The sequence below is a fragment of the Procambarus clarkii genome, chromosome 5 (genome assembly GCF_040958095.1).
Source record: "Procambarus clarkii isolate CNS0578487 chromosome 5, FALCON_Pclarkii_2.0, whole genome shotgun sequence".
NCBI lineage: Eukaryota > Metazoa > Arthropoda > Malacostraca > Decapoda > Cambaridae > Procambarus > Procambarus clarkii.
The window spans coordinates 50,390,588-50,405,223 of record NC_091154.1 but is presented as its reverse complement, the minus strand read 5'-3'; the positions used below and the strand labels follow the sequence as shown (position 1 = coordinate 50,405,223).

At 45.0% G+C, this 14,636-nt stretch overlaps 1 protein-coding gene across 1 annotated transcript; it reads left to right on the top strand.

Moving 5' to 3' along the window:
• The first annotated feature begins 2,171 nt into the window (after positions 1-2,171).
• LOC123766474 (uncharacterized) lies at positions 2,172-14,226 on the top strand. The gene is made up of 4 exons (XM_069304433.1): positions 2,172-2,548; positions 6,724-6,881; positions 6,969-7,942; positions 11,049-14,226. The coding sequence occupies exons 1-4, from the start codon at positions 2,172-2,174 to the stop codon at positions 12,786-12,788; spliced, it is 3,249 nt and encodes a 1,082-aa protein (XP_069160534.1). The 3' UTR covers positions 12,789-14,226.
• The last annotated feature ends 410 nt before the right edge of the window (positions 14,227-14,636 follow it).

The window sequence follows — 14,636 nt, the reverse complement described above, 5'->3', positions numbered from 1 at the left end:
CTGTGACTGGGGTCACATCCACTGAGAATCATGGAAGGACGACACCGTGCCTAGGACAAGGAGCAACGTCTTGTGGGAGAGGCGAGTGTGGGGAAAAAATAGTGATTAGCTCAGCGCCCATCGATGAACCAGGATTGGGGCAGCTGAATCTCAGGGATTGGAACGGCGACGACGCGAAGGCTTCACGACACCTGAGGACCTGTGGAACATCCTGGATCGTCAAGGATCGACCCAAGGAAGCGTGGGAACCTCACACCATCGGGGGACAGGCGTCGTGAGCCAGGAATGAAAGGTAGATCATTTTCCTTTCCATTACCCCTTGTATGAGTAGGCTAGTTAGGCCACAATATTTACTTGTGTATGTGGCAGCAAGACTTGATTACTTTAATAGTAGAATAGGCTGCAAGCCAGCTTGAGTCCAGGACTGTCAGAGAGGACAGTGTGTATGGATGGCAGGACAGTGAAGAAGAGGTGCCGACGTGGTGAAGAGGCCCTCCTGTGAGAGTGTGAGACTCCTGTCTTTCTGCCCAGTTGAAGGAGTGTTGGAGGTCGTGAAAGAAGAGGCTGACGATCTCCAGACTCATTATCCATATTTCGATATTCATGTATTACTTGTGGTTGTGTGTGTGTGTTCATGTAATTTGCATCAGTAAATCCACATATTTTATTACTGTGTTTGAGTGTGCCTCCATTTATGATATTTCTCTATGAGCATACATTTCTGGCTACAAACAATATATAATACACCCACTGAACTGCATTGCTGGGGTGCAGATATAATAACCCAGCTGGCGACCTTGCTAAGAGGAAGATAGAGAAGACAGGCGGGAAAGGAGTTCCTGCAACCTTTTTTTGTCTGGCAGGCAAGACTCAGGGAGGTTATGGTTATAGGTAAGCCTGAGTCTTCCTTCACTCCCCCACGGGTCTAGGCCGGAACTGTTAACAGCAGTTTCCCCGTGTTTGACTGAAGGGCTTCCAGGGTGAATCAGTGGCACCCCTTTGTGGTGGAAGCAAAGACCTGCGGAGGTGGGCATTGTTGGTCCTCTCTTGTGTGACCAAGGAGACTCCGGTGAATCCAGGGAGTCGGAGGGGCTGAGTATTTGGGCTTTTGAGCCCCTAGCAACTAAGTGTTAGCAGAGCCCCGGACTGCCCACCCCCACGTGACAATATATATATATATATATATATATATATATATATATATATATATATATATATATATATATATATATATATATGTCGTACCTAATAGCCAGAACGCACTTCTCAGCCTACTATTCAAAGCCCGATTTGCCTAATAAGCCAAGTTTTCATGAATTAATGTTTTTTCGTCTACCTAACCTACCTAACCTAACCTAACCTAGCTTTATTTGGCTACCTAACCTAACCTTACCTATAAATATAGGTTAGGTTAGGTTAGGTAGGGTTGGTTAGGTTCGGTCATATATCTACTTTAATTTTAACTCCAATAAAAAAAAATTGACCTCATACATAATGAAATGGGTAGCTTTATCAATTCATAAGAAAAAAATTATAGTAAATATATTAATTCAGGAAAACTTGGCTTATTAGGCAAATCGGGCCTTGAATAGTAGGCTGAGAAGTGAGTTCTGGCTACTAGGTACGACATATATATATATATATATATATATATATATATATATCGTGGCCTAACTATCCCACTCAACAAGGGGTAATGGGAGGGGAAAATTCATCTACCTTCAACATTTCTGGCTCACGACGCCTGTCCTTCGATGGTGTGAGGTTCCCACGCTTCCTGAATCGGTCCTTGATGATCCAGTAACGTGTTGCAAGACCTCAGGTGTCGTGAAGCTGTCGCGTCACCGCTGTGCCGCTCCCACCGATTCAGATATCCCAATCCTGGTCCAACCAGGGGTCACTGAGCTAGTCACTGTATACATACTCGTTCCCTCCAAAAAGGCATTGTTCCTTGTCCTAGGAATGGTGTTGTCCTTCCGACGTCCTCAGTGGATGTGATCCAGTTACAGCAGGCCTGCCTGCCACACCGTCCAGACCCTCAAGCGACAGGCGGCGCCCTCCAAAATTGTCGCCGACCGATTCCTCAAGTTTTGGCACTTCTCTGCTCAATAAACTTGGTTTCTTCTTGTTACCTAGAAGTACAGGGTCTCCAGTGACAATGGTGGGCTGCGATGGCTAACTATAATCCACTGAGAAAGACTCCCAGAGCCTCCAATACTCGAGAGCTGATCGACGCACGTCCTCTTGCTTCCACAGTCAGGTCAACTCTGACGCTACCTCCGTTGGCGCCGCCAAGGGCATTCGGTGACGTCACGGCTGACGCTGAATGGTCGCCCGTGGCATGTGACCTCAGCCAGCCAATCCGCAGCCGGCTGGTGTCATCCACAAAATGCCAGATTTGCCGGCAATGGGCGCCATTTTGTTTGTCTCAAGGGGGCTACTACCCCTTTACCTTCAAACTTATAAGTGCAAATTTCTCCCTTATCAAGCGGCCGAGCTGGTCAACACATATATCAAGAGGCTCCCTGCACCACAGGGAATCAGCAGGGTCAGAAGATATGACTCTTAAAGCCGGATTTGGGGAGAAATTGAAAGGGGCTCGTAATAATTGGTTGTTTGTTTAAGCCTTATAGGGCTTATACAGTTATTGCTTATATAACTGGGGTACTTGTTCATGTAGCTGAAACAAGTACTGTTGGTAATAACCTAGTATTTTAATTTCCTTTACTAGGCTATGTTATCCTACCTCACTCAAAGGTTGACATATATATGTTAAATATTAAATACACACAAGATTTGAGTGGTACTTATTATCACTACATGAAGTTCCTCGGTTTAGTCCTTCATTTTCACTTTCGGATGGAGTAGTTATACCTTGTAACACTCAAAGATGAAATCCAATAGAAATAAAGTAATAATGGTAAATATATGGTAAACACAATTCCTGTAATTAATAATTCCCTCCCTATTTCGGGTCTGTGAAATGGGTTAAATTTTGGCTAGGCTTAAATTCCTAAGTACAGTGCTAGGTGTATAATAATCCTACCCTAGTTGGGTTAGCACAATTAAATTGATTAGACTTGGTTGAACATTCTTCAATTCAGCTCTAGCCTAAGGATGTCCTACCCTCATAAAGGGTTTGCAAGAAATTCTATAATACAATGATGTGCAGAATGGAATAGTGCAATATTTTGTTACGTTTTATATAAGAATATACACAATTATGTTCAGGGAATATATACATAAATTATGTTTGGCCTTCTCGCCACAGCCTCATATGGTACTTGATACTGTTGATCAATTTGTTGGTCACATGTGGTCTTGAGTCATGCGAGAGGTGAACTCCATCTGGAGAAATATTCTCACGGAATGGTCAAGCTGTGAAATGAATTAACGTGGTTCCCAACCGTAACTTCCTCCTGAAACGATAATTAATGTAATTAGCTGTGCGTTTATAAAGCTTGGAACTAATTCTCCAATTATTATTTTCTGTTGGTTGGTGCGATTCTATGATAGTAAACACTACAGCAGAGTTATTTAATTTAAAGAAGTTAATTATACTTCTAAGTTGAGTAATTGTCTCAGCCAGGTTTTAGGATGGGTGAATGTCATTAACACCTAAATAAATTATAGTTAAATGATATGGCCACTCCAAAGCTGCCGTTAATACTGGGTTATTATGGAAGTTATGATCTGTAGCACCTGGTCACCGGAATATTTGTATCACTACTTCAGGTATTGTGGCAAGTTCTGTGGGCAATTGACTGTGGCCCACAATTACCACTTTAAACATTAGGTTTTATTACCTGGCAGCTGTGGGTGTTATCACTTAATTATTATTGTAGGTTGGTCAAGTTTGGCTAGGAAATAATGGCAGCCTACTTCCTGCTGTAGTTTATAGTTTGATTTAAGAATAGTCTAATTTCTGGCTATCCTTTTAAATAAGAACTAGATTTTATTAAAATTTTGTTCGTGAACCTGTAGGTGTCAAATTTGGTGCACCGGTTTGTTTACGGATAGTCTAATTTTGACTATCCAGTTCATAAAGGACCATAATTTTATGTGGGAAATTTCCCAGTAGGCAACTTGTTACTTTATGTTCGTATATATGGGTGTACTGTACGTTCAGTTTTATCTTCTGTTGGGTGTTACCCTGTACACATATTTTTTTTTTTTTTTTTTTGGGGGGGGGGGTTGATTTAATAGTTATATCAACCGTAAATTATAAATTAATAATATTTAATTAAATTGGTTAGTGAGCTACTCTACAGTTTGTTAAGTGAAAGACCAAGTGATGTTATCTGTCAAGAAGATTTCTACATTAACTATCAGAAACACGAGTGTGGGCAACAAGTGTAGTCCAGACAGTCAGTGGGGACCTCGTGACTCTGCGTCTCAGTATCCAGCTTGTTGAAACAGATGGATTGGTCTCTCAGGTCATCACAGTAGATCTGCCAAAAGGTCACATAATAACAATTGCTTCAACCTACTATCAATTGGCACAGTTTAGACAAATCTAAAAGTTAATTAATAAAGAGTAGTGAGAGACTCACTCTGTTTGGTTAGTATGCATGCCTCATAACCCGGCTGAATCACTAATTTTATTGAGCTCAGAAATAAAAGTAGAAACATTTAAATACAACCAGGACGAGGTCTCTAGTAATTGGAGGATGCGGCAGCGGAAGTGAAGATAATCTGGTCCACGAACAGAAAGCAGCTGCCAGGAGCACCTCACGAGAGCCTCGCAGATCTCTTACTTAATGGCCGACCTTCATCCCTCTCCCCCGGGACTAGTCACACCACTCCTCCCTCTCCCCCGGGGCTAGTCACGCCACTCCTCCCTCTCCCCCGGGGCTAGTCACGCCACTCCTCCCTCTCCCCCGGGACTAGTCACGCCACTCCTCCCTCTCCCCCGGGACTAGTCACGCCACTCCTCCCTCTCCCCCGGGACTAGTCACGCCACTCCTCCCTCTCTCCCGGGGCTAGTCACGCCACTCCTCCCTCTCCCCCGGGACTAGTCACGCCACTCCTCCCTCTCCCCTGGGACTAGTCACGCCACTCCTCCCTCTCCCCCGGGACTAGTCACGCCACTCCTCCCTCTCCCCCGGGACTAGTCACGCCACTCCTCCCTCTCCCCCGGGACTAGTCACGCCACTCCTCCCTCTCCCCCGGGACTAGTCACGCCACTCCTCCCTCTCCCCCGGGACTAGTCACGCCACTCCTCCCTCTCCCCCGGGACTAGTCACGCCACTCCTCCCTCTCCCCCGGGACTAGTCACGCCACTCCTCCCTCTCCCCTGGGACTAGTCACGCCACTCCTCCCTCTCCCCCGGGACTAGTCACGCCACTCCTCCCTCTCCCCCGGGACTTGTCACGCCACTCCTACGTCTGTGAATTTAATTCGTTCATGAACGAAGAGAGGAAGGTGTTAAATTATGTATATTATATGTATATATATATTATACATATAATATGTATTATATTGGTCTCAGTTACAAGGAGCATTTTTTTAATGCTTTGAACGCTGTACGGAGACTAATTCAGTAACTGAGACATAATATGTAAATAGAATTCATAGTGTGACTATTTAAAAAACGCACGAAGCACATAAGTCACAGGAGAAAGTCACTGAGTTCTATCTAGATTTTTATTAAATCCAATCTAATACAGCAATTGCAAATGAAAGCAGATGGCAGACTGGCGTTATTGGAAGTCAGGCCAAATAAGTCATCGTGCGGATGTGGTGGGTGAAGCAACCACCCTCCAACGCTTCCAGGAAACTTCTGGTGTTCACTAACTAGAAATTAATAATGTTAGTAAAATTAGTTTCCTGGCGCAGAAAATTTATCTTGTTGTATCAGGGGTTAGTACTCTAGGTCTCGGAAATTTCCCACACATGTAGGATAAAGCTACTTTATGGTGCACAATTACCATAGTGAAAGGAGGCATATTGAGCATGTAAGATTGGGGAGGGGGAGGTAAATTGGTTTGGAATAATAGGGAGATGAGACTGAACCCTCCCTGCCTCACTAGTGCAGCACAATTTCTATGTGTATTTGCAGATGCTGTACAATGTGTTTACAGGTGTTGGTGCATGTCTTACAACAATATAATGTGTTTACAGGTGTTGGTGCATGTCTTACAACAATATAATGTGTTTACAGGTGTTGGTGCATGTCTTACAACAATATAATGTGTTTACAGGTGTTGGTGCATGTCTTACAGCAATATAATGTGTTTACAGGTGTTGGTGCATGTCTTACAGCAATATAATGTGTTTACAGGTGTTGGTGCATGTCTTACAACAATATAATGTGTTTACAGGTGTTGGTGCATGTCTTACAACAATATAATGTGTTTACAGGTGTTGGTGCATGTCTTACAACAATATAATGTGTTTACAGGTGTTGGTGCATGTCTTACAACAATATAATGTGTTTACAGGTGTTGGTGCATGTCTTACAACAATATAATGTGTTTACAGGTGTTGGTGCATGTCTTACAACAATATAATGTGTTTACAGGTGTTGGTGCATGTCTTACAACAATATAATGTGTTTACAGGTGTTGGTGCATGTCTTACAACAATATAATGTGTTTACAGGTGTTGGTGCATGTCTTACAACAATATAATGTGTTTACAGGTGTTGGTGCATGTCTTACAACAATATAATGTGTTTACAGGTGTTGGTGCATGTCTTACAACAATATAATGTGTTTACAGGTGTTGGTGCATGTCTTACAACAATATAATGTGTTTACAGGTGTTCCTTCATATACTGGAGGAAGAACGTGCTAAGATCAAAGAGCTGGGGGAGCTTGGTGCAGGTGTTGATGTAGTAAGAGAGCTTGGTGCAGGTGTTGATGTAGTAAGAGAGCTTGGTGCAGGTGTTGATGTAGTAAGAGAGCTTGGTGCAGGTGTTGATGAACTAAGAGAGCTTGGTGCAGGTGTTGATGAAGTAAGAGAGCTTGGTGCAGGTGTTGATGAAGTAAGAGAGCTTGGTGCAGGTGTTGATGTAGTAAGAGAGCTTGGTGCAGGTGTTGATGAAGTAAGAGAGCTTGGTGCAGGTGTTGATGAAGTAAGAGAGCTTGGTGCAGGTGTTGATGTAGTAAGAGAGCTTGGTGCAGGTGTTGATGAAGTAAGAGAGCTTGGTGCAGGTGTTGATGAAGTAAGAGAGCTTGGTGCAGGTGTTGATGTAGTAAGAGAGCTTGGTGCAGGTGTTGATAAAGTAAGAGAGCTTGGTGCAGGTGTTGATGAAGTAAGAGAGCTTGGTGCTGGTGTTGATGTAGTAAGAGAGCTTGGTGCAGGTGTTGATGAACTAAGAGAACTTGGTGCAGGTGTTGATGAAGTAAGAGAGCTTGGTGCAGGTGTTGATGAAGTAAGAGAGCTTGGTGCAGGTGTTGATGAAGTAAGAGAGCTTGGTGCAGGTGTTGATGTAGTAAGAGAGCTTGGTGCAGGTGTTGATGAAGTAAGAGAGCTTGGTGCAGGTGTTGATGTAGTAAGAGAGCTTGGTGCAGGTGTTGATGAAGTAAGAGAGCTTGGTGCAGGTGTTGATGTAGTAAGAGAGCTTGGTGCAGGTGTTGATGAAGTAAGAGAGCTTGGTGCAGGTGTTGATGAAGTAATATCCACCATAAGAGGCGAGGCTCCATGGAGAGCCTGCTGGCCCCGAGGCAGGTCAGTGGTGAGCCTGACTCAGCTCATGGTTCAGGCGGCTCGTGCCAAGTGCACCTTGACCTGCAGCTTCCTCCACCTGGCTGGTGCTCAGTCCTCCTTATGTAGCAAGTCCGGCGCGAGTCCTCTGCACGCTGCCCTGGACGCTGGACACTGGGAGCTGGCGGCCCGGATGGTGAAGGACATGGACGGCTCTCTGTATGTTCCTGACCCCACAGGTCGCCTGCCCACAGTCACCCTGCCTCCACACCTCGCCCACTCTCTGGAGCAGGTCAGTGTACATGCTCCACACCTCGCCCACTCTCTGGAGCAGGTCAGAGTACATGCTCCACACCTCACCCACTCTCTGGAGCAGGTCAGTGTACATGCTCCACACCTCACCCACTCTCTGGAGCAGGTCAGTGTACATGCTCCACACCTCGCCCACTCTCTGGAGCAGGTCAGTGTACATGCTCCACACCTCGCCCACTCTCTGGAGCAGGTCAGAGTACATGCTCCACACCTCACCCACTCTCTGGAGCAGGTCAGTGTACATGCTCCACACCTCACCCACTCTCTGGAGCAGGTCAGTGTACATGCTCCACACCTCGCCCACTCTCTGGAGGAGGTCAGTGTACATGCTCCACACCTCGCCCACTCTCTGGAGCAGGTCAGTGTACATGCTCCACACCTCACCCACTCTCTGGAGCAGGTCAGTGTACATGTTCCACACCTCACACACTCTCTGGAGTAGGTCAGTGTACATGCTCCACACCTCACCCACTCTCTGGAGCAGGTCAGTGTACATGCTCCACACCTCACCCACTTTCTGGAGCAGGTCAGTGTACATGCTCCACACCTCACCCACTTTCTGGAGCAGGTCAGTGTACATGCTCCACACATCACTCACTCTCTGGAGGTCAGTATACATGCTCCACACATCACTCACTCTCTGGAGGAGGACAGTATACATGCTCCACACATCACCCACTCTCTGTAGGTCAGTATACATGCTCCACACATCACCCCACTCTCTGTAGGTCAGTATACATGCTCCACACATCACCCCACTCTCTGGAGCAGGTCAGTGTACATGCTCCACACATCACCCCACTCTCTGTAGGTCAGTATACATGCTCCACACATCACCCCACTCTCTGTAGGTCAGTATACATGCTCCACACATCACCCCACTCTCTGTAGGTCAGTATACATGCTCCACACATCACCCCACTCTCTGGAGGTCAGTGTACATGCTCCACACATCACTCACTCTCTGGAGGTCAGTGTACATGCTCCACACATCACTCACTCTCTGGAGGTCAGTGTACATGCTCCACACATCACTCACTCTCTGGAGGTCAGTGTACATGCTCCACACATCACTCACTCTCTGGAGGTCAGTGTACATGCTCCACACATCACTCACTCTCTGGAGGTCAGTGTACATGCTCCACACCTCACCCACTCTCTGGAGCAGGTCAGTGTACATGCTCCACACCTCACCCACTCTCTGGAGTAGGTCAGTGTACATGCTCCACACCTCACTCAGTATGTGGGTGAGCTGCTCCACCTCCACAAGTCAGTCGTTCACCTCACTACATTCATACTTTACTTGGCATGACTAACTAAACTAACATCCAATTAAGGAAATTGATCAATATGCAGTTATATATATTCAGTGATATTCCATTGACTGGTACACTATAGTACTATGATCTCTCTCTCTTACACCAGCCCACATATTGTGCCTAACAAGTAGAACTGTCCCACTTAGCCTAGTAAGCGAGGCTGAACATGCAGAATAAATAAAATATTCCTGTTTGGATGACATTTCAAGTACATTTTGTTAACATTGTGTTGTAACACCATAAATGGTTGTATTTAATAATTTACATACAACGAGTGTCAGTAAACAGGATATTGGCGGCGCCAGGCTGTCGATCCTTGGCATGTCAAAAGTCACACCTTATGAGTGTTAATTGTCACAGGTTGAGTAGGTCAGGTCGTATTATGTGACCTCGGTCTCTGCTAAACTGATAACTGCAGGCGGGTGGCTGTGTTCTTTCCATCAAACAAGCCGCTGTCTTTGTGTGTAGGAAGATATCAATAGGCTATCTTTCGGTAGGAGGAGTTTAGCTCTCGGTTCTCCCTTAAATACCTGAGAAATTGTACATTTGAGAGATAGACAGAGAGAGAGAGTGAGGTTCCAGTAGCCCAGACTAGGTCTGTCTGTCATGGCACCTGTCCCACCGGTCTGTCCCAGCCCGGTGGGGACTCTGTCTGTCAGCCGTATCTTCCTCTCCTTGCTGACCATTTTATACTCTGACTTTGGTGAGTGAAATTGTTTGATTGAAGTATTTTGTGTTTTCCAACTTATATGTTGTGTGATTTTTAGGGACAGTCAGCCGTAGGTGCTCTCAAATTATTGTGTGGTGACTCAAATTATTAATTAATGTTGATATCTGAACATAAAGGGGACAGGGATGAGTTATGATATCCATATGATTGTGAATTTTCCTGAATATATACATATAAATTAATAATTGATTATCTTACTCTTAAATTGTCTTTAATTCTGATCCCAAGATTTTGGATTCATGTCTATGATATAGTGAAAGCTAGAGTGGAGAGCACTAGGAAGTTTACTTGCTAAAGATTATGACATAATAATTCTTGATGATATGATATAAATACTTACAGTCGTTACATGATAACATCAGTTAATATTGTAGGACAGACAAGTTCCATTCATTGTCTTATAAATAACTCTTGAATGAATGGTGGCAGAACTTCTTCTTCCTTCCCCCTTCCTTCTTTTTTCCTCTCATCTTCTAGCACTTCTACTACTCTACCCTACCTATCTACCTCTTATCTAATCTACCTACTCTAACCCATTTTCTCCCATTCTAAACTTTCCCTTTCTCCTGACCGCTCTTCCTCACTCCTCCCCTCCACCTCACTCTATGCGTTTTTAACTTTTCATTTTTCTCTATTTTCCGTTATGTTACAACATCAATAATACTTTATAATTACTATTTTAATATTATATTTTGGTTGTGCTGAGGAATAATCTGTATATTTTGTTATATGAGGTTACAAAGTTTTTTTGGTCTAAAATATACAAATTGTATATAATTTATGTTATAATTTATGTATCTATCAGTGTATAAGATACAAATAGTAGCATTAACAATTGTTTGTGAGGCATTTCGGTTTCTTCAACAACTTCTTTACGGCAATAGTTACAACAATCTGCAAGAGGCATTATTATAATGATTTTTTTAATTTTTTTTTCTTTCTTTCGATATGTATTGCTTTTTATTTAAAAAAATGAAATCAGATATCGTTGGCATTAAAATGTTGTGATAATAATTATATCCCAACATATTTTACAGAGTATTTATAACAAGGAAAGGAACAAGCTGCAGGACCTACTGGAGAAGACAAAACACCCCAGCGACAAGGATCAGGTCCAGAAGATTCTGGACGTTCAGAAGGCTCTCTTCACTCGCTACTTGAAGAAGACTACTCGGGCCAAGGAGATTGCCGAAGCTAGAGGATTCCGAGTGTGGTCCACACGACCCCAGGCTCTCCTGGTATTGTCCACATCACCCGAGGCTCTCCTGGTGTTGTCCACAGGACCCCAGGCTCTCCTGGTGGCCTCACGAAGTGGGCTGCAGCAGCTGATATACCTCCTGGTGAAGGTGGGAGGCATGGATGTAGACAAACTAGTCGATCTCACCGGTGCCACCACTGCCCTCCACCAAGCGGCCGCTCATGGCAAGTCTGGCTGCGTCCTCCTCCTCCTGAGCCTTGGTGCCCAGCCGCTCCTGCCTGACAGATACGGCCACACACCTCCCCACCTCGCTGCAATGTTCGGCCATCAACACACTTATCAACTTTTAGCAGAATTTATCATGGAACCCCAACCTTTCTGCAGGGCGGGAACTACCCCACAAGATGTCTGTAGACATTTCTCTCAATATCTGCAGAAGTACAATATACGTGGAACTGTATCATCAGCTGATTCTGAACACATAAATAATGACCCAACAGAAGCTGCTATGAATCTTCTCCGCCGTATTGACTTAAGGAACTTGGTGAGAGACTTAGAGAAGACAACGGTTGACTTCACTATGCGTGAAGCACAAGAGGTCAAGGATGAAGTAATGAGAGAGCTTCAACAAATTACAGAAAATGTTTCAGATAAAACTTTTAGAGGGGAACTGAGACTGTCTGGGAGCGCTGCAGATGGTACAAGGCTCTATTGTCCCGATGAGTTTGATGTTAATTTTGTTCTCCAGGAGCTTTCTGGAGTCGAAGTTAAAGTTATACAACAAACAGAGAAAGAAGTCTTAGCCAGTGGTCACAAGTTAAAAGTCAAAATTAAGACTAAAAATTCAAGTCTCCATGGGAATAACTTAGTAACAAAGTTTTATGATAAAGTGGGAAAGTGCCTGAAGAACTACACCATCGGTGACAAGCGTCTTAGTCTAGTGCCACCTGGCCTGACCAGGACGCAGGTGGGTGTGGCACTGTCACTGGCTTGGCAGGGAAGTGAGTATCCGCTGTTGTTGGTCAGTGTTGACTTAGTGCCAGTGGTGGTGGTGCCATGGCCTGAGGAGATCAGCAGACCTCCCCTCACACCCGACTCCTCACAAATAATCCAGCTCAGCAACACAGAAGATGGGTCGTGGAGGTGTAGCCTGGCTGCGACAGAGGTGGAGGTGCTGCAGCAGCTGGAGCCTCAAGAGCGCCGGGTGTTTCTCACCTGCAAGACTCTCCTCTCCCGCTTGAAGGCTGAGCCTTGGATGCCCAGACACGTCAAGAACCAGTTTTCCTGGTGGGACTCCCGCAATTGGAAAGTTCCAACTCCTGCAGGATTCTGCCTCAAAAATTCCTTCCTGAGGCAGTTGCAAAGGAAGCGAGAGCAAGGAATCGACTGGCACGAGCAAGACATATTGATCATAGTGAAGTCTGTCTTCAGAGACATGTGTCATGAGATGGTTGATCCATCAACTGGTGTCGAGTCTCTCGTGCCAGCCAAAGTTAATGCCTACTTCGGTGGAGATTGTGAAAAGCCCAAGATGGGTGAAGGAGCTCCCGAAATTGTTAGCTATCTTGACACTGTCTAAGATAGCTGGAAAACCCTAGAGAGGTTACTTAGGACTAGGACTGGGCTTCCTTAACAAGTGAGTCATTAACTTCAGCTGTGAGACTGTAGGGACTCAGGGAGTCTTCTGTTGACAGAACACTTATACTTGCAGGAGTTTACAGGACAAGAAGGATACATAAGGAAGGTGAACCTCTCAATGGGATCATTATTGGCAGGATTTGTAATGGTCTTCCGCCTCAACAACATCAATTCATTTAACGTTATATTCCACCTTGTTCTGTTAGGCCCTGGAAGTCCTCTCCTGTTATCTGTTATTATTGTTGTCAGGGTGACTGTTGTCATGGTGACTGTTGTCATGGTGACTGTTGTCGTGGTGACTGTTGTCATGGTGACTGTTGTCAGGGTGACTGTTGTCATGGTGACTGTTGTCGTGGTGACTGTTGTCATGGTGACTGTTGTCAGGGTGACTGTTGTCATGGTGACTGTTGTCATGGTGACTGTTGTCATGGTGACTGTTGTCATGGTGACTGTTGTCATGGTGACTGTTGTCATGGTGACTGTTGTCATGGTGACTGTTGTCATGGTGACTGTTGTCATGGTGACTGTGGTCATGGTGACTGTGGTCATGGTGACTGTTGTCATGGTGACTGTTGTCATGGTGACTGTTGTCATTATGACTGTTGTCATGGTGACTGTTGTCATGGTGACTGTTGTCATGGTGACTTGTCATGGTGACTGTTGTCATGGTGACTGTTGCCATAATTGTAGGTGTGTGTGTGTGTGTGTGTGTGTGTGTGTGTGTGTGTGTGTGTGTGTGTGTGTGTGTGTGTGTGTGTGTGTGTGTGTGTGTGTGTGTGTGTGTGTGTGTGTGTGTGTGTGTGTGTGTGTGTGTGTGTGTGTGTGTGTGTGTGAGCGTGTTGGTGTGGTGCGAGATGGTACGAGGGAGGTGTTGACTAGCTTCAATCCGCTGACATGGCAGTACGTAACAAGGAGGGCCTTGTGTACTGCAGGACCTGCCTGGGTCCTATAAGGGCTAGTTTTGCTTCTCAGTCCTTATTTGGGCACGAGGGAAGAGTATACAGCTTCCCCACGTTGGGGGTGGCTGGTAGATTCAGTTAGAGGCAAGCTTTCAGAGAGGGAAGGTGACAGCCAGCTTCCTCACCCTGACGGGTGACACCCAGACACCCTCAGGGTGTATCCGTCTGAGTTCAGAAGGTGAGAGTTCAGTTATGCATTGTCTTAAGCCAGAAGTGTGTCTTAGTGGTGACAAGCTAGTGGAGTCTGAACCATTTAGCCATGTATGGTGTGGGCGTGTATGGAGTGGGTGATCTTCCACTTTTTAATTTGGCCAATATTGTGTTAAATAATAGAATGTCAAAGTGTTAAATATCAATTGCTGGAAATTGAAATAATCTGAAATAATTTGATTCAATAAATGTCTATGTGTAAAATAACAAGCTTGACTTTAGTTCAGTCCTCTTTTTGAATCAATGTCCCCTCAAGTAAGAGTGAAGGACAGAGATACCTAGATGAGCAAGTGAGAGATAACTAAATTAAGCAGTGTTCCTGTCGCATTGTATAAATAAGTGGAATTTATATTTAGTTTCAATGACAGGTGGTGGCAGGTTTCATCAGAACATCAGTATAGTATAATAGCATAGATAGAATAAAGTCAGTCCACTCACCCTACTCCTTCTTATCCCTTCTTCCTTCCCCCTCCTCCTTCCTTCATTCCTCCTACCTCCGCTCTTCCCTGTGCGCCTCTCGTTTTCTGTTGCCAGACGGACGAGTTCCCCCCTCAACCTTATCCATGTCTGCCCCCTCTCTTCTCTTCCCTCCTCCTCCCCTCCTCTCTTCCCTACTTTGC

Bases quoted from the DNA above. Each gene is read 5' to 3' on its own strand.
- LOC123766474 (XM_069304433.1), top strand. From the start codon at position 2,172: ATGGCTAACTATAATCCACTGAGAAAGACTCCCAGAGCCTCCAATACT. The intron at 2,549-6,723 runs GTCAGAAGATAT...ATGTGTTTACAG, and splicing joins CACCACAGGGAATCAGCAGG to GTGTTGGTGCATGTCTTACA. The intron at 7,943-11,048 runs GTCAGTGTACAT...CATATTTTACAG, and splicing joins TCGCCCACTCTCTGGAGCAG to AGTATTTATAACAAGGAAAG.